At 38.4% G+C, this 20,831-nt stretch overlaps 1 protein-coding gene across 3 annotated transcripts in view; it reads right to left on the bottom strand.

Annotated features, from left to right (window-relative positions):
• LOC121294319 (attractin-like) overlaps positions 1-20,831 on the bottom strand; it is a 136,652-nt gene that overhangs the window by 55,737 nt on the left and 60,084 nt on the right. For 2 of the 3 annotated variants that reach the window (XM_041217917.1, XM_041217935.1), the window contains exons 14-24: positions 20,154-20,292; positions 19,485-19,666; positions 18,101-18,320; positions 17,161-17,346; positions 16,074-16,295; positions 15,695-15,832; positions 15,065-15,158; positions 14,869-14,921; positions 12,158-12,252; positions 11,288-11,366; positions 10,304-10,461 (exon numbers count right to left, since the gene is read on the bottom strand). In XM_041217917.1, coding sequence (XP_041073851.1) covers positions 10,304-10,461; positions 11,288-11,366; positions 12,158-12,252; positions 14,869-14,921; positions 15,065-15,158; positions 15,695-15,832; positions 16,074-16,295; positions 17,161-17,346; positions 18,101-18,320; positions 19,485-19,666; positions 20,154-20,292 — 1,566 coding nt within the window. The remainder of the gene's footprint in view (positions 1-10,303; positions 10,462-11,287; positions 11,367-12,157; positions 12,253-14,868; positions 14,922-15,064; positions 15,159-15,694; positions 15,833-16,073; positions 16,296-17,160; positions 17,347-18,100; positions 18,321-19,484; positions 19,667-20,153; positions 20,293-20,831) is intronic. The other variant, XM_041217927.1, reaches the window with a different exon arrangement.

Here is a 20,831-nt window from a genome sequence, read left to right as displayed (position 1 = left end):
CAGCAAAAAGGCAGGAAATGCAGAACAATATAGCAACTGTGAAGACAGCCACAGCATTCATTGTTTACATACACACAAACACACACACACACACACACACACACACACACAGAAAAAACTAAATAAAATAAAATAACTAGGAGAAACCTTGCTGTACAACTGGGCTGCTGCAGTGGACTGAAGTGGAGAAAGTGCTGGGAGAGCTCAGCGAATCGGGGGGGCGAATGACAAGAGCAGGAAACAGGGAGGGGGGATTGGAGGCTGGAGAGAGTTCAAAATAACAAAGAGAGGGAGGAAGGCCAAGGAACTTTTTTTTTTTTTAAACATATACTGTATTAGGAAACTAGTCTCTCTATCATCTCACACATTTCTATTTCAACTTTAAAAGTAGGAAAAAGATACTGGTGATGTTGGATGCGAATGGATTGAATGACTAATTTGAACCCTTGAGAGTGTTTTGGCCACATATTGCACACAGTGGTAGAAAAGGAGGAGGTGATCAGGTGTGACAGTTGCTTTTTTGTAGTATGTGAGGTTCAGTAGACCTCACTTGGCAAGATAATGGTTAAATCTGACTATTAAATGACCAATTGGCCAGACAAAGTAGTCATCCCATAGGCTGAATTCATGATGTTTAAGTCATAAATGAGTAATGCGCACCCCAAGAGAGCAAACTGCATTGGCAACTGGAAAGTTAAGTCAGTTTGTTTATTAATTAATTAATTAAAAACTATGAAGACATGTTCCCTCCACCAATAATTAAAAATAGAAAAACAGTGTGCACAACTTCAAGTACACTAATAGGGTTATATTAACTTCCTGCCATCATTAAAAAAAAAAAAAAAAAAAAAAATGTTCTCAATCACAATGTAAATTGTACACTGGTAAGGGGGAAGGCCCTGAAAACTTACAATCAACTCGACTCAATAGATTCAACATGTAACGCAAAACAACACACAGTACAACCCATTGTGTAAGAAAAGCTTTCACATTACACTTTAATGCAATGTTATTTTTTTGTAATAATTATACCAAGTAGACAGATATATGGCCCTAGTTTACTGTTTGTCAGAATTAATACAATACTCCTAGGGTAAGTAAGATTGTCAACGTCTTCACTCCAAAAGGCAAAAAGCTGCAAATGTAATAGAACAGCAGCAAGCAATAAGGAAAATGTGAGAACTCAAGTATGTCTACGCTGTGCATAGGTAGATTACACCGTGTACTGTAAATACAGTATAATCGTAAATCTCGAAAAACTACTCACTTCTAAATCTTTTGTAGTCATTTTTGTATTACTTTAGTATAAATACATGTTAATTTGGATTCATATGTTGTTTTTTTCTGACTATGTGAACGAAAAGACACACACTTGCCTGTTTTCCCATTGGAAATAGTGATATTTTGAAATATCACTGTCCTGGTCACAAAAGCAAAGTTTGTGGGGAATAATAGCCATTTTCTATACTTTTGAGGCATAAGCAATTAGGAAATAACACTTACTACCCAGGAACAAAAATTGTGTTACATAGTGTTATCAGCTATACTTTACTTGCCTAAGAAAAGCCAAAAACAGATCTAGAGCAAACATTACGTGAAATGTAATTTTGAAAAGTTTAAAATTAAGCAAAGACAAAAACAATAATTGCAGCTTTTGTTAAAAGTTTAATTAATAACACACTGCAGCCACTCAAGTGGAAGCCAAGGTATGTTTTATGGCTGGTTAATATAAATACATCAACACTTTTGTAAAACACAGACATTCTTTCTGAACGATAGGTTCAAGTATTTGATTGTGTGACTTAATAAATAATCTGCGTGAGTACAGCAGATGTCCCTCCAAGAAAGAAACTAAAGCATAAGGAGGAGGGCTGTAGAGAGATTGAGCATATTTTCAATGCTTGAGGAGAAGTGAATAAATCTGGTTTGAATTAAGCAAACTGTTACCCCTTACTTTCGTCAAAGCGGTGTCTACCTGCCAGAATCATTTACGGAATACGAGCAGAGTGGGTTGGCCACAGCATTGACCCCTTACTTCCTGACTTCTTTCACTGCAACTGGAACACGTACAATGCAGTATCCCAACTAACCAAATCAAGACCAACGTCACACTCAAACAAACCATCCACTTCTGATGACATCATCTTGACCTGTAACAAATTCAACTAAAAACAAATATATAGAGCTACGAAACGGACAGCCAACAGTCACACAAAAACTGAAATTCATATGTTTGGCTTGAAATCTGCAAGATTCAGTTGTGCTTTTATAAAAAAAAAAATATATATAAAAATTTACAACATATATAAAAAATTACAACAAAAATAATCTGTAAATAACATAAAAATGGCAACATAAGAACATGTTTATGAGAAAAATCAAACGATAAATACCTTAAAAGAAAATCTTTAAATTATCTTGATGTAATTACAATTTACAATCTATGTTTGGAGCTTATTTGGGAAGATTTAGAAAAACATGAACCAGTGTTTCCTCCAGCTTTTTTAAACTTATTTTCAGAGTTTTGCTATCCTTAAAAAAAAAGGGGGGGGGGGAGTTGATTTAACTCCTATAGAAGTTTATAAGAGACTAGAGTAAAAAGCTTTGAAAACATTGCCCAAAACACATGTCTACTTATTGGGACAAGTTCCCCTTTGAATACAACAGTATCAGACTGATCCATAGCCCCACCCTCCCCCCACTGTACTGTAACTCTGCAGTCCACATCTACCCTGTGACTCAAGCTTCCTTAACTCCACAACAAAGGGAAAAAAAAAAAAAAAAAAAAACAATGCCCATCCTGCTGCTATGACAACGGGGGTTGTGAAACACACACATATACTGTATGAGCTGACTAGAGTTCTGCCGTTCAATACCTGCATTCCAAAAACACCAGACTGAATGGGCTGCTCTACAACACACTTCAGGATGTCACAAAACACTTAATGGAAAGCATTTACTGGACTGCCTCAATGAGTAACACACAGGACATATCTGTTATTGAAATGAACTTATAATTAAAACAAGGAACTGAAAAGGTTACATACATGCCAATATGTAAACATTATTTTATATCAATTTGAGGTTAATAACACTTCCAATGATACTCCTATTATATTCCTAGTCTAAAGAGACAACAAATAACTGATGTCAGAAATCTTGGAAGTCACTGTTGCAAAATTGTAGAACAAATATTCCACCCAGTCTAACATAAAACTGTGGGTACCACTTCACTGTTATATTAAATAAATAAACAAATAAATAAATAACAAAAGTTGACTATTTCAAATACCAGGAATACACCATTGCAAATAATACATCATGTACAACTCACAAAAACAGAGCTAGAGCTAGATCCCCCCCCCCCCCCCCCCATTTAAAACAAAGTGTCAGTGCATCAATTTTCAAATCTACCTCCCCCTCCCTGCTTCATCACCAATTAGTCCCCTAGAGTAGCTATAGATGGAACATCCATTATATAATAATAATAACAACAACAACAACAAACAACTGTATTCTGCATACCGATACACATTTACATGGTGTAACAATGTCCCACATGTGCTGCCCTAGCCTTGTACAAATCACACATCCTTATCAAACCCTATACAATTTGGGTATGCAACATGTCAAATATAACAGCATTTCTGGTAGGTAACAGCAATTCTGAAATGTTCTAGAGTTTAGCACTTGCATAAATATTGCATTCATTTCAGAGTCTAAAGAAAGAATATAACAACTTTCACTCAACTCTGACTTATTCAGGAAAATAAGACTGATAGTAGCACTGTTAAAAAAACAAACATGATTTTAAACTGTGAAAGCAGGCGACATAAAAGCCAGCATAAATTGTAAAAGACGAGCACTCGACACTAGATCACAGCATTCAAAATAAACAAATCAAAGCAAACAAATTACCTTTTGAATGATGTCTGCTCCCAGTAAAAATCCAGAAGAGTTTGAGTCATAAAGTTATATCGTTAAGAAAAAAAAAGTATTTAAAAGAAAACTTTCCCTCCTGTGGAGTCTGCACACAAATAATCGCAAAAAACATTCAAACAATTTCTTATCGTCCTTATGTGGTTCAGGAAGCTCTTTTAGAAATGTCCCCCTGCTGGGAGACCAGGAAGCAGTGGCGAGAGGGATAGGGGAGGGCAAACTATGCCAAACCACTGCCATAAAGCAAAGCAGGGTTGTCACAGCCGTGAGGCCAGCCAGCAAGGAAGCAGCTGTTTGGGAAAGGCTGATAATACCTCTTCGTGTGTAACCCCAACACCGCCGCCCGCCACACAGGCAGGCAGGCGTGTAGTGTACACACACACACACACACACAGAGAAAACCAGAAACATACCAGCCAGTTCTCCCTCAAGTTTGGGGGGGGGGGGGGGGTTCATTTTATTACCTGGGTTTGGTAGTTATTACAGTTCACGTATTGTTGGCCTTCCTAGTTAGTGACATAGCAGAACCCCTGTTTTTCTTAAACTGATTCTGTAATGATTATTTTATTTGCAGGGAGAAAGTTCAAGAAGGTTCCTCTCATGTATTGTACAATGATGTATGTATGCCGCAGTCATGACATGCTGAATGAGGTAATGTGCATCGGTGTAGATCATGTTCCTTTTATCCACATCGGGATGATCCTACAGTAATTTGAATACTTTATTTTATACAAACAGCAAAAACTGTTTCCAGGTTTTCGGTACTCCTGAAGGACTTGCATTGAAGCCCAATATACTGTACAGATGTATGTTGTTTTCAAAAGTACTGTTACACTTTTTCAAACCTTTCAACTTTTAAATTTTAACTAGTGCAAAATTAACTTGGTAAGAGCACCTAAATAAATGTATGATTTCTCCTTGGTACATTTATTGTTTTTTTGCGCCCTGTCAATCTTGGAAGTCTGGGAAAGAAGTATACATAAAACCAATTGAGGCAGCCACACTATTAAGGCTGTACTACTCAGTTGTACAGGGGGTACAATGTATTTTTAAAAAAGCAGTGCTGGATTTTCCCAGGAGGTTACTGATGTTTGTCTTTGGTTTTTAAAATAGGTTTTGTGTTCTCAAGCCAAGCTGCATCCGGCCAGGTCTACTGACAGGTTCACAAAAAGCCCTTTGGAAAGCTGTGCCTGAGCTCTGTTCAACACAAACGGGATGTGGTGTGAGGTTTCTGCTCAAAACTGCCAGGGTTTCAGAGACTTTTAAAAAAGATTTTGAACATAAGGCACAAGGAACCACAAGTCGAGACTTCAAAATGTTAGGTTATTACCATAACCCTGGGTCCTTGAAATAGAAATGTAACCATTACTGAATGGGTGTTTACCTCATTACCGTTAGTGCTCTGTTGAGCCAAAAGAGCTTATTTACTGGGTAACAAGAAAGAAAGAAAGAAAGAAAGAAAGAAAGAAAGAAAGAAAGAAAGAAAGAAAATAATAATAATAATAATATAGCTGCAAGCAGCAGTGACTGTGTGACCTATGACCGTATTTCCCGTTTCATAGGACCTCATTGGCCTCTACTAGTCTTTGAACCTTAAAGACTGTACTATAGTCTACCATAGATTAATAGTATGCTGACATCTGATTTGCTTGTGGCCGCCATGTTTTTTGACGCATCAACTTTACTTTCAACAAACTTCATAGGTCAAAAGTCAATGTTAACATTTTTTTTTTTTTTTTAAATCGAGACTATATCGTTTCCTATGTGTTCTATAGTCACTATGGCCCTATCTGCACTCTCTAAGCAGTTATAAGCCTTTGACCTTAAGAGGTAAAACATCACAGTCAAGCACCTTTTTAGATATTGCATATATGGGTTCTTATCTGTGTTCCATTTTAAATATGACCCTATCTGCACTCTGTAACAAGTTATAAGCTAGGCTTTACATTTGACCTTAGAGAGGCCAAAGGTAATGGCCAATTACCTTTGGACAGAGCATATATGGGTTACTATCTATGGGTTACAATCTATGTTCCATTGAAAACATGACCCTATCTGCACTCTAAGGAGTTATAAGCCAGTTTTACATTTGACCTTCAGGAGAAGTCAAAGGTCATTTCACCATATATGCACTCTAAGGAGTTATAAGTTAGTTATACATTTGACCTTAAGGAGGTGAAAGGTCAAGATGAACATATTTTTTTTAAAATAGAGTACGCATTAATTCCCATAGGCATCCACTACTCTGAAGATTCATGAGTCTACAACATTCTACCTAAGACAAATACTATATGCAAATTAATCATAGCAAAAATAGCTTGTGACAGTCATGTTTTTTTTTACGTAGCAACAAGCATTAAACAATCTCGATAGACAACATTGCCAAGGCTATGTTTGCAAAGTCTCGCTTCAAATCGGCATAATAGTTTTACAGAAGATGTTTGAACATTTTTGACAAATCCAATATGGCCGCCAAACCATGTGACCAATTGACTTCTCTTGAACAAATCTAAATCCAGGGTATAAGGGTAGTCTGTGCACCAAGTTTCACATCTCTACCATAAGCGGTTTCGGAGAAGATATATATATATATATATATATATATATATATATATATATATATATATATATATATATATATATATATATATAATTTTTTTTTTTAATTGTCCAAAATTCTTGAAAAATCGAATATGGCCTATGACCTTCATTTTCGGACTAGCACAACCTCCGGCAGGCCTCTATCAAGTTTCATGAGTTTCAGCAATGGTGTTGATTTTACAGACATTTTGCATACTGCTACTGCTGCTCCTACTACTCCTACCCCTACTACGACTACTCCTAACAATATGATTCCAGCAACTTAGTTGCTTCTCCTGCTAATACTAATATATACACACTTTTTACTTTTACTCCTGGGCAGGGAAAGGTTAAAAGCAGGCAGCCAGCTGCTGATTAAGAAGCTGGAAAGATCCGATTCAGCTTTGCTCAATGCTCTGAGCTGAGCTGAAACGCGTAACGTTTCTGACAGTTTGTATAAGGTGGGTCAGATGAGACAGACCAGAGCCCCAGAAGCAGCCCAAAGAGAAAAAATAAATAAAGCATGAATCAAAATGAAACAAAAGCCCATTCATTGATTAGCATAGCAAGCTCCCCTAAAGAGACCTCGCTCAGCCTTCCAGGGGAATGTTGAGGCCAAAAAAACTATGTGCAATAACTGTATTATTGCACATATGAATTGCTGTACTATAGATCTAGAAGACATGCAGCATAAGTCCCCCATACACATCTTGCAGCATGCAATTAGGTATGTGTGTGACTGAGGCCTTGCAATGTATTTAACATTTTAAAAAATCCAAAGAAACAACGGCATCACAAATCAACATTTTTTTTTAAAATCCAGAACATACTTTTAAAATAATGGGGATACTTTCAATACTTAATGTTTTCAGCAATTATTTTTTATGCATGCCTAAAATCACTGACGAGCAGTGACGCATGCAAGCAAAAAAGTTGCAGAGTTGAATGCTACACTAGTTTGCACTACAAACTGTATATTGTTCCTCTGGGCAGACTGATAACGTCTCAGAGATTAACGACTTGTAATCCATCCATCATTGCAAACTGAGGATTCTACTTGGTTGTGTGACCCTTTGATTTGGTAAAACTCCTTCACATTGTATTTTCTGTCCAGTTTTTAATGTTGGCTTTCTATAAGCTTTGCAAATGCTGAATAATGGCAATCCAGATAGATCTGGAGAGCCAGCAATTATAATAGAGTTCAATTCTTGGAACTCAGCATTGGGTTTTATTACTTTATTTTAGCAGGCTCAATACAGACAGTAACTGAGATCTCTGGGCCTCTGCAAGGGGAGTCATGTCTAAAAATGTTAGGTTATTGTCATAAACCTAGTTCCCTGAAATACAAATGTAACCATTACCAAATGTGACATAACCTATTATAGTCCGAATTACCTGAGCACTTATAACAAAGCTGCTCCTTTAAGAGCCTCATACGCGTCAGACATCGGCTTCGCCCCCAGGAGATATATGAATCACACATAAGGCTCAGCGCCATTTTCATTTCAGGCCTGCTGCGTTGGAGTGAACGCAGTGACCCTGAAGGATAATGGTTACATTTCTATTTCAAGGAACCAGGGTTATGACAATAACCTAGCATTAGGTTTCAAGTACGAAATGTAACCATTACCGAACGGGATAGAATACCCAAGCTGTCACAAGTGAAGGATTTGCAGCATTGTCAGATGAGCTAAAAAAAAAAAAAAAAAAAAAAAAAAAAGGAAGATAACTGCTTTCAACATACTGGCAGAGGACCGAAGAGGATCCAGGACAGATATTCCACAGTACAGTGAGGGAGAACTCTCATGCAGTGTATATGCTGCAAGGTTACACAAGCAACCTCAGCATTTAACACCAAATGGCTAACTACCACAGGACTTAAAGTGGAACAATAATAAAAATGTGTTAAAAAGCAGAATGAGTGGCTGCTTTTAACACTGGTCCCAAAACCAGGGTTCTGCTGATCTCTGGCATTTAGTCAGTAGAACCTGGTAAAAGTATGAGCCGTGGCCCATACTGCAGCGTGCAAATGTCTGGCTGGCAGGTTGGCTAGACTGTATGAAATTCTGACCGTATCTGCAATCCACCATGACAGCCCCTGTTTAGACCGGGCTTGTCTGTGGAACTTAGACCCAAAGCAAAAAAACAATTGCTTTAATTGCCACCAACTCTGGTTGCAGTCAACATAATATGCCAGTGCCTTAACCGAGCAGAGCATATGGAACTTTCTCTCCCTCTCAGACTGGAAAGGAGGTGGATGGAAGGCCTCCAGTTAACTGGTTGATATGGAAAGCAGAAATGTTTTTAGGGAGAAAAGCAGGATTAGTACAGAGTGTAACCTTGGTTCCAGCCTCCGCAAAAAACAAACAGGCTTTCGCTGTTGAAAATGCTTGTATTTCACCTACTCGCCTAACGGTGATAATAGCAAGCAGGAAAGCTGTCTTAAATGACAAGAATTTCAGTTCTGCTGAATGTAGGGGCTGAAATGGTGGTTATGTAAGCACTTCCAGCACTACATTAAGTCACCAGTGAGAGACAAGGTCCTTTCTAGGGGGTCTCAACCTCCAAACAGTTCTAAAACTGAGGGAGACTGAATCAATTTTAATATGGCATGCTGAGAAAGCTGGCAGGTAGACCTTAAGCATGGAGGGAGATTTCCCTTCAATCAAAAGGCCAGTTTTCAGTGGGTTGAGAAGAAAATAAATAAATAAATAGATAAACAGACTCGCTTTCATAAGAAATGACAAGAATGTGAATGATTAAGCCATTTGCTCTGAATGTTGTTCTTTAAAGCACTGCGTACCAGCCCAGGCCATGTCCCCGGCTTTGATGGATTTCCCTGATTTTCCGGATCTAATCTGTCACCTCTCAACAAGCATGCATCCACAGGTCTTTATTTCTCCTTGTAAAAATATATATAGGGGTGCACTAATAATCAGTAGCCTATCTGCATGGCACCAATAAGGGAAAAAAAACACAATCTGCGATCAGCAGTTTTTGTTATTTTAGCCAATAATGTATACCGATATTCATGCTTGAATTTCCAGCACAGAATTTAATGTTTGGTCAGGTGCGGTTACTAATGACACAAGAAGAGACCCTAATTTTCCCAGTGCTGTGTAACCTGCGACCAAAATGCAGCAAATACATCTCAAAATAGCAGTGTTTGGATTTTTTTAAATTTGTTTTTAAATATCTGAAGACAAACAGGATAGTGAGTTGTGTGCAGAACAGACTTGATCCTACATTAAATCCAATGATGAACTGCAAGTAAAATATTATTCTGATGCTTACAAAAAAATAATAGGTTGAATTCTAAATAAAACTAATAGTTAAAGTTATTATTATTATTATTATTAAGTAGTAGTAGTAGTTTAGAGTACATGTAGCCTATACAGTTACCATTTACAGTTTTTTATTTTTTTTTATTTTATATTTCCCAACATAAAACCAACGTCACCTTACAATAATTGATTTAGAGTTTCATTGTTTTAAAATAAAGTATCGAACAGAACGAAATTTCAATATAACATTTGTAATTCAGTAATATGAGAGAATTGGTCAGGGGTCTGAATACTTTTGCAAGGCACTATATATACATATACACACACACACACACACACACACACACACACACACACACACACACACACACACACACACACCATCAATGTTAATTAACAAAATTCGAACAACATAACAGCATGTACAGCATAGCGTTGTTCTTCCCACTGTGACCTGTGGGTCAATTAGGTTAATTATTCCTTGGGCTAGAGAACACCACCTGTATCTTGATGGGCCAGGTGAAGTTGCTGACGTAGACGTAGAAGGTGATGTTGGGGTTGTTTCGGAAGTCGAACTTCTCGTTGGAGAAGCTGTCCTTGTACTCCTTGATGTTGCTCTTGGAGATGATGGGGACCTCCTCTCCTGCCTGTGTGCCAGCTATGTGAGACAGGGTTACAGAAACACAGCATGTATTTATCTGCAACCCACAAATAATTGGGGTATTTTTATTTTTTTTTTACTGCTTCATTGTTGGTGCTAAATAAAGTTATGTAGATCTCATGTACAATAACTACCAGGTTTGGGCTCAATCCCTGTTTCCATTTCCTTTTTAAAACCAATTCCCAATTGCAATCCCCATTCCCTTTTAATCAATTCAAACACATTATTGATCAAAACTGCAATCAGCAGTATTTTGTTAAATTGAGATTCTCGCAGTGGCAGCAAACCACTTAAATTGAAGTTTGTTAGTTAATTAAAATGAAATGAAAGCAGCTGAATAAATCATAACAATTATTATGTCTCTAAAATATCAAATCAGAATAGGGAATCAATTTTAAAAAGTAATTGAAAAACAGTAATGTACCCCCCAACCCGGTAACTACCAAACTCATCACTGTACTATGTAGGAGAATCTACACCAGTTAAAACCAAGAACAAAAAAGAATGCCACTGGACCATTTTAGTGTACAGTGTATACGATAATCCCCGGAGTACTGACACTTAACTATAAATGCAGTCTGTGCTCATTGGGATCCCGAACTCTTAGGATACCAAGGGGAAAATACTACATTGACACTTTGACAACCACCATGTACTTGTCAAAGGGGAAACTCACAAAGTAAGAGATAGGGGACAACACGGTAGAGGGGATATCCTGCCCTATGGCACTGGCTACATCCATAGGCAAGGTGCATGAAAGCATTGCACCCACAGCAACACAACTCACAAGTGAATATGCCAGCCCTTTCAGACGTTCTATTACCTGCAAAACTAGTTGCCCAGGTGATGTTAAGGTTGAAGTTTTTAGATGCATTGATAAACATGTCCAGGTCCCGGTTTTGCTGAATTGGGTGAGAAAATCAAAAGCAATTAAAGTCTCCTTTAGCTGTTTCCTGGAAAACTATTAGATAGTGCATGACACCTATCACCTTCAGAGCTGAAAGATCAAAGAAAATTATACGATTTTATATACGCATCAAACTGGAATACAACTTATGTCAGAATGTGTGCTGCCTTAGTCCACTAATATGAAATGCGTGTCTTTTTAAAACACTGGTACAATGGAAAATTGTTCAGTGACAATCACACTTCCCAAAAGGTCCTTACCACTCATGAGAAACAAGTCACATTACTTATAAAAAGGAACACAAGTTACCCATGTTGGCTAACATCAGAACATAAGAACACTTACGAACAACAGGAGGCCATTCAACCCATCAATTCTCATTTCATAGGAGATGGGATGTTGAGTCTTCAAGGACCCAAGTGATTCTGCCTCAACAAAATGACTAGGTTTCCCATTTCATACCTTCAGAAACCTCTGTGTAAAGAAACGTCACCTAACTTTGGTCCTAAGTCTATCTCCAATTACTTTCCAACTGTGCCCCCTTGGATATGGTTTTTGTGCCGAGTTTAAAGTATTGGCTTGAGTTAACCGTGTCAACTCCTTTAAGATTTTAAGTCCAATCAATTCTCTCCTAGTTTTAGGTTAAATTCAAATGAATGTGTGAATCTGGACCCTGTCCAGCTGTAGCCTTCGGCAGCCTCTAAAACTCATTAGGAATAAGAGGCCAGAGGCTGAAAGGCAGATCTCTGACACACTGAGCTCCAGTTTGTTTTTGTGAACATTTACCTCTTCAGGCGTAGCGACAAAGTTAATGGCTGTGTAATAGCGGTCATCATCCTGGGACAGGCTGAAAGTGAACTGGTAGTCAATGAGGAGGGTATCTGTACACAGAAAAGAGAGGGTGGCGTTCAAGATTGGCTTTACAGCAAAACTTAACTCATTACAGTGGCATGACGGAATCCTCTAGTAAAAAGGGAGGAAAGGGGCTCCTTAGAGTCATGAAGCTGCAAGGGACTGACAGACAACAGTCTTAACATACTTTGTTCTAATAGAAGTGGGGTGTTTATTTTTGAGAACAAGTAGTTTAAGGCATGGTTTCCCAATCCTGAGGACCCATGTGTCTTCTGGTTTTCATTCCAACAGAGTTCTCAATTACTTAATTGAACCCTTAACGCTTTCAGGTCCTTGACTTTAAAAAAAAATGTTTTTCATAAAAAAAATTTAATAAATAAAATGTCATCGTAGAACCTTTTTTCAGAAAAAACTCTTGGGAACACTTGTGATAATGTACATCAGTGTCACCATCTGAACTTTTTGCACATTATTCTTTATAATATCATAAATAAATACCCCATTTTAATAGTACCGCACCCCATTATTTAATTATTATGTATCCTGCTTAGACTCGTTTTTACTTTTTATTATTTTGTTTTTCTCTAACCTCCCGAAAAATATTGATGTTTGTGACAATTATAAAGAGAGAGTATTCTATTTGATGTCAATCCTGCTTAGAGCATTATTTTGAAAAATATTGATGTTTGGACAAATTACAAGAGATTGTAGGGTCTTTTGATAAGCAATAATGGACACTACTTTCAATTATTTTCTCAAAATAAAAATAAATACTATATAATTATAAATATAATAAATATAATTATAGTCACTAATTCCATTATTATCAGTAAGAAAGGACAAAAACATGCCTGATAAATTTAAAACATAAAATACAATCTGCTTATATTCACATTTATAAAATGTTGAAAAAAAAAACCACATATATATATTATATATATATATATATATATATATATATATATATATATATATATACACACACACACACACACACACACACACACACACACACACACACACACACACACACACAAACACACTGAGCATCAAAAGAAACTTAAGAAACTCTGTTTTAGAGGAGGTGCAGTGACTTTTTATTGTGGTGATTAACAATTTACATCACAAAGATGCTGCTAAATGATCATGTCGATCCTGGGTAGGTGTTGTGACTCTTGGACTCCCAGTTCGTGGGCTGTCATTGACAGAGTATGTCTGACTATACTGTCTCGACAGGTTTGCAATTGCTAACTGCGAGCACCCAAGACAGCAAGCTACACTACGCTGCCCTAGTCCAGCCTGAAGGCGCTGTTCTCTTGACAGAAGCGGCACATTGTTTGTTTTTTTTTTTCCTGTGATTTTCTTTATTGCTTTAATTCAAGCCTGCAATTCAACAGCTGAAATCACTCCATATCCAGTGTCCGATGAACTGTCTCACTAATTAGGTGATTAAGTGCATATGCTTCAGTCAGTCACTAAAGCGTGTCATGGTTAAGGACGAATGATTGCGTGATTAAAAAGAAACCAAAAACACTTTGTCAATGTCCATTTATATACCTTACGTTTCGAAAACAAATGTGTTAAAATAGCGATAATTTTCTTTTGATGCTCGGTATGTGTATATATATAAGATCGTACTGCAAAGCACAGTGGCTCTGTAAGTCATCAAAACAAAGTGCTTTTTTTTAATCGTGTTTACACAATCGCTGTCCTAGAAGCCCACTTCAGTATGATCATGTTAACACGATCCCAGTGCTTAAAGGGTTATCTGAACTATTCATTAACTTAATTAGACCTTTTTAATTGTTTTCATCTTTTAAACAGTTGAGAGATTTCAAGTTAACTATACAATTTTATAAGTAACTTGAACATGAGTAATTTGAAATCGCTTTTTAGGACTGCAACATGGGTTTACAACAAACTTTAAAAGTGCTGTTCTGGTCCTCATTTGATGATATATAGTGAGGAGATATGTTAATATCTTGATGTCATGCATAATTAAAATGGTATTGCGTACAAGTCGTGCATTGCTATTAAAAGGGTGTTTAAATGCTTCCCTCACAGCACAAACACAATTTCCTACGAGATCACAGAATAGCAGAATCGGAATTTTTGTCTCAGTCAGGTGTCTTGTGCAACAAACCGACTGTTTATTTAATTATTTTAAATCAGAAGATTTACCTATTAAGGACTAATTTACAAAGGGGTCCTGGAAAACGAAGAGCAAATCGCAAAGCACACACAACACAACAAAAACATGTGGCTCAAATTTAATTAGCAGCTTACAGAAATCAACTGCTCCTACATCTACTTGAAAGCACTTGCCTAAACAGTCCAGTTATTGAACGGTCATTTCCAGGCTATTTTCACTGCTCTCTTACAATAATACACATGACTATGGCAAAGCAGGGGGTGGAGAGGCTGGTTTCTGTTTTTCAGAAACCTGCAAAAAGCAGCTACAAAGTCACTTGCAGTTAATTTTGAACTAGCTGGAAAGGTTTCCACTGGTTTCTGCCACCTGAGTTAGTCGTTTCCACCAGATCCCAGCATGTACTGCATTTAATACAAATTCACTTTGATGCTAACCTGCTAATCAACATGAATTTAAAACAAGCATGGAAACCTTTAACCTCCTGTGTACTCACAGTAACATGTGCCCTTGAGAGGGTTGCCTTGGTAACGGTTCTCCACCTCACACCTAAGAGGGAAGGAAACAGACGCAGGGGAGCATGAAAACAAAGACTACACTGACAGCGCAAGTGAAAAACAAAGTAAAACACAGTGAAAGCAAGCTAATAAGACAGAAACAAAGCAGGACAAAATGGAATTGTGTGAACTCACAGATGACACTTGTCTCCTTTGATCCCCTTTGTGGTGCAGAAACATTTCCCACTCTGGGCGTTACAGATGGAGGCGTGGCCATTGCACTTGCAAGCTGAAATCAAACAACAAATTAGCACCAATGATTTTTCCAGGAGTGACCAAAAAGTAGCCTGTTTTCTTTTTGATGGGTGAAGCTTTCGGGTGTTCTGCGGTTAAGAACTGAAGACTTCAAAAGATTATAAAAACTTCTAGCAGCCAAGCGACTGACTACAGTAGGTAGCACTAGGTGGTTTCAGTGTGGGAACCTAGTTAGCGATCCAGTACAGATGGCGTGTATAGATGTCATCCTGTGCATAGAACATACGACACAAAAGCATAGTATTTCTTGGATACAATATCCATGTTTGTGATTCATGAGGAGTCCTTGTGTGTAGGGTGTCTATTATAATAAGAGATCATTTGGAGCAGTTTGAACAGACAGAACCGCACTGCTGAAAATGGCACAAGATGACATCATGCACATGTCGTATTAACCATTAAAAGTAGCAGGTAAAGGGCAACTGCTTTTTCAACTCCTTTTGAACTGCATCATGGATGAGAACAGCAGGCTAATGTTTGGATGGTGCCTGTGACCCTGACGTGACTCACCCTGGCAGGTGCCCCCGTTGGTGGGATCTCCATAGTACCCAGAGATGCAGGTCTCACAGTGCTTGCCTGTTGTTAGGTCCTCACACTTCTCACACGTGCTTTCATTGAGACACTTGCTGTGGCCGTTACACTGGCATGCTGCAGGAAGAATGAGAGCTGGTTAGAGATACAGCATGTGAGAGACTACAATAAAAATAATGACGCTACAGATTTACATTCAATAGGGTGAAGGGCACACTTTGTACTTTAAGTGTGATTCAGATGGCTTGGACACTAGAGTTAACTTGGAACTGGATCCCATATAATGTAGATTTGGGTTTCTAAAGCATGAATCTCACAGTAAAAGTTGGGGCTGAGTAAACACATACTGCTCTCTCACCTGGACAGTGAATGAAAGACCAGTTGTACTTGTTCTCAGATGGACATATGGTGACGTTGCGTGCTGGTTCCTGGTATGAGCCGGGTGTTGAAGCCTGGACCGGACCTCGGTACGAGCCTTCTATACACTGCCCTTTCCCTGTGTTACTGGGGTCCGTACACCATCCACACCCAGGCTGGTCCAAGCACTGGCCACATGTACGGTAGCCAGAACAGTTATCAGCTGCAATAAAGTGCAAGTAAAGGAATGTTAAAAATCGCAGGAGTAGAATAAAACACACACGTTTTGCCGCCAACCAAAAAAAATGTAAAAAATTGTAGTTGACGATTCAAGGATTTACTTATTTCATTTGAGTAAGATCCTGTCCACGAGGGGATATTTTAAAACATAGGAAAAGTAGCAGTCTGGATATTGAGAAGAAAAATATAAAACTTGGTATTTGGTATCCGACACCGACTAAAGATAGCGGTTGTATTTGGAATCAGAATGGCTGAAGAATAATGCAGAGTAACTTTGGAATTAGAAGCTATTATCCGCAGTTGTAGAAGCAAAACCTCATTTTTGAGGGCATTATCATCAATAGCCGTAACTGTTATATTTAATCTAGAGATCTATTCATCCAATTGTCTATGAAACGGCTATACATTTCTTTACTATGAGTTATTGAAAATATCAGAATCTGGGCATATAACTTGATGCCTGACTAGTCTTAAAGCAAAACATTTTCACTTCTATAGAGATATCCAATCTTGGCGATATGACTTGTCACACATTGTTATAAAACTTGGTTCCAAAATTGTTTCCCATAAGTTAAAGTCCATCAGTCTGTGGATATACAAAGAAACCTGTCTGTCCATCCAACCATATGTACATACCACGAATGTAGGCCATGGCATTTTGCTATAGCTCTAATTTTGTATTTATTGCAATAACGATGGGGGACAGAGTATATTACTAGCATATGAAAATACAAGTTTTAAACTAAACCATTTAATGGAATATCACACAAAATTAGACGTGGGAAGGGTACCATTTCTCTTTGGTAACTCTTTCCACACTCCTCTCAAAAGCCTGGCTGCTTGCTTACGTGGGCAGCTGTTCATGGTGTACCACTCCATGCACTGTCCGAATGGGAAGGAAGCCACGTATGCGTTGGAATCAACGCACTGCTTCATGTTGCTGCACCACATACACTCAGAGCTACCGCTGGTGCATTCGCTGCAGGACGAGCGCAGGGCACAAGGGGTGCGGCACTGCTTGGCACTGTGGTTCGCTGAGAGGGCAAAGGAGGAAGGGACAGTCTGTTAGTAATCTGGAAAACCATCAATACAAATAAAATAAAAAATAAAAGTAGTACAGATAAAAGGATGTTATGAGGAGAGGATGTTACTAGGAACCGAATGACTGCCTGTTTGTAAATTCTGCTTATTATGTACAAAGGGAAGTGGAGAACAGAGTTTCAGTCAGAGACAGAAGAGGACATACTAGAGTGCTGTGATGTAGCGCTACAGTTACACAACAGTTTTATTTTTTTCTTGCATGCTAAAACTGACTGATGTTTTATTTAGAACGAGACAGATGCAATGAAGCGCAGTCTAAATTATTATCTTTTTTTTTTTTAAATACACAAGTGAAGGCTGAAACAGTACAACAGTACAATGAGTCATATTTGATGCGTATAAATGTATCTCCACAGTCCTGAAAAAACATGAATAAAAACCCATTAGTGACATGACCCCTGTATGCATATTTGTAATGTCTGTATTTGCAAATCAGAAGACAGGGCATCCATGCAAGACAAACAGAAAAATCCATGACCCCTTGGTCAATGCATGTATAACTTCCCCAAGTCAATCTTCCCACCTATGCTACTGTATACTTTATAATGCATCCAAGTCTTAGAAGGACTATTTTCTCCTACCCCATAGAGGTCACACAAAAACAAAAATTATAAACAATACAATTGTGACTGAAGGGGGTTGTTGCCATCGGTACAAGCCCTGTGTTAGCAGATGTGTGCAAGTTACCTGGGCGCTCGCACAGGCTGCCGTTGACAGAGTTGACGCAGGTGGCTGCCTTCAGGCCGGTGTGGGAGGGCTCAGCCAGGTACCCACAGAACCCTGCGTCACTGGGCTCCCCTGGGAGCCACTGAAGGGATGTGTTGGTGAAAGGGGACATGTCCTCCCAGCACCAGTACGAGACGTTAATCTTCCGCAATCCCACCCAGGGGGTCACTGTCGCTTTGTACTGCAGACACAGGGAAACAGGACTTTCACTCATACAGAACTTTCCAAAAGCAAAATTGAACTCACTCCATAATAAGCCATCCACATATGAAAATTATCTTGTTTTTAATTAGGTTCGAGCATAAAGAGACTATTGTTTGTTGCCAATCCATGCTGCCAAGATTCTTTCCAGGTTGCTCTTTTAAACAAATTTCATATTTCTAAACCTACAGTTAAAGATTTCTGCCACAGAAGGATGCATAATCTATGTATAAATATGTAGAACATCTAGTCCTGCACGTAGTCCTGGGTACCCTCAATTAAATATTTAAAGGAGGTTTCTGCAATCCTCCCCTACAGCTGCATGAACACTTCCTAAATCAACCTACAGGCTTAGGGAATTTATTCATGCTGTGATGAATGCAAATCGGTTCAGCAGGCTTGACAGGTATAGGACAGCTAAACAAGGGTAGTTCTGAAATCAGCTTTTTTTTATTTTTTAATCTTTTTTGTTTTACTTAAAAAAAAAAAAAAATATTAGGCAGTGTTAATCACTTACTTATTGGGGGGGTGGGGGTTATTAAATACGGTCAGATAACTTTGACAATGTCATTTTTATGCTGTCGTTAGTTTAGACTCCACCGCGCCCAGCGTTCAATAACTCCTAATTATCAGCTGCATTTTGCTGTCGTTCACTCTTATGAATAGCAGGCTGACACTCAGGACCGCTGAAAACTTTATGCTAATGAGGTAATCGTTAAGCTTTATCTCAATTTATTTAAAACAGTCCTTCATAGATGAAAATCGTTGGGGCTTAACAACGCATCTCCTAAAACAAGGTCTTGCTACCGTCTTTTCTACAGGGTAGATAAAGAAGTGATAAGAAAGGCCCTTGCTAGGCCAGCTCCTCCTCACGCTGCATGGATGAGAATGTAAATGTCTGTAACTATCTCATTAGGCTTTAATAATTGCAGCCTGCTCACATTTCCTCTCAGAGCCTTATTGATATTACATCTTCTTCTGCCTGACATTCAATAAAGACCGATGAAACTGATTTACAGACCACTTTACATTATAATATATTAAGGCAGTTCATGAAAACGGCACTTGTTTAAGAACCAGGCTAATTTTGAAGACAGCACAGTGCAACAGGTGTCTGATCCAAGGCCTCTTCACAGGCACTCACCAGCACATGCATGATCTGCAGCTCCTTAAGGACAAACTCCACCTTCTTCTGGGTGGTGAGGGAGGCCAGGACTGCGTTGTTGTTTCGGCAGGACAGCTTGGCGTTGTCGTAATTATCTTTGGCTGTGGTGAACTTCAGACAGGAGTTCCCAACTAGACGCCAGTTCTCCCTGCATATATTTTCTGAAGGAGGGATGGTACACTTTTTTTATAATTATTTGTATTTATTTTGATTTCAAATCAAACTTTAAAAAATACAGTCAGTAATTCAGACTGATTAATTGATTATTTATAAATTACATTCATAAGTGATCAACTTTATTCTGATTTCACAAAAACTGTAAATTATCTGCTTCAATAAAATAGAAAACATCTTGATGGCAGTGGGGCTGATCTTTTGTAGTTTTAGAAGACTATCAAACACAATGCATTGATCATTTTTCTACACAATAAATAATCAAGACTAAAAGTAGCTGTTCCTAAATGCAGTCCCAATACTTGCTGCACCAGAACTGAATCTTTAATACACAGTACCAAACCCCTTCCTGACTGAGAGTAAGGCATACCTGTACTGTAAAGGCATGCATTAGCCTGCTGTGCCCGCTGTACAGACCCCTGCTCCTCACCTCCTCAGGCTCAGTACACTCATTGTAAGCTGACGTTTCATTACCTGGTAAAGCGATGCACTCCTGATTGCGAGGCTCCCACTGGCAGTTCCGGTCCATGGCACAGCTCTTGCAGCTTGTCTTCTTGTTGCAAACGTACTCAGGGTTATCCTTCGGGCAGGTCTCGTACTCTGCGATGGGGCCCTGCAGCAGAAACAAAGCAATCAGCTGGGCAACCCTCACACTCTGGGATCAGTGATTACAGCACAGAGTTGCAAGGCAGAGGGAAGTGAGCTTGACCCCCAGCACAGCTCTCATCATAGTCCCAACAGCAGTTGTGAAACTCCACATATCCATGTGCATTGTGGCCTTAGCAACAACAATCTATCGAGCAGTGTTTGTGGAGGATATATGTGGAGGATATGTATATGTATATATATATATATATACACACACATTGGTGTTCAGATTCTTGCCATGCCCTCCAATAATCTTTTCATTCATTGAAAATCAGGCAATTCAGAAGGGTGATTCCATGTGGAATTGAAAGTGGAATATTGCCCTTACTTGGCAAGTTTTTATTATGTATAAGAAAGAAAATGTTTTAGCTGCGTACCACTGCATCACAATGCAAGCAGCACTCATGGTGATTATCTTTATTTCTTTTTGTGACTTGTATAACGTTTTAAAAGTTACTTCATTGTTAATTACATTGTGGACCGAAAACAATATTCAAGATTTAG

Source organism: Polyodon spathula, chromosome 2, assembly GCF_017654505.1.
Source record: "Polyodon spathula isolate WHYD16114869_AA chromosome 2, ASM1765450v1, whole genome shotgun sequence".
NCBI lineage: Eukaryota > Metazoa > Chordata > Actinopteri > Acipenseriformes > Polyodontidae > Polyodon > Polyodon spathula.
The sequence above is the reverse complement of the archived record's forward strand: the minus strand, read 5'-3'. Positions and strand labels throughout refer to the sequence as shown.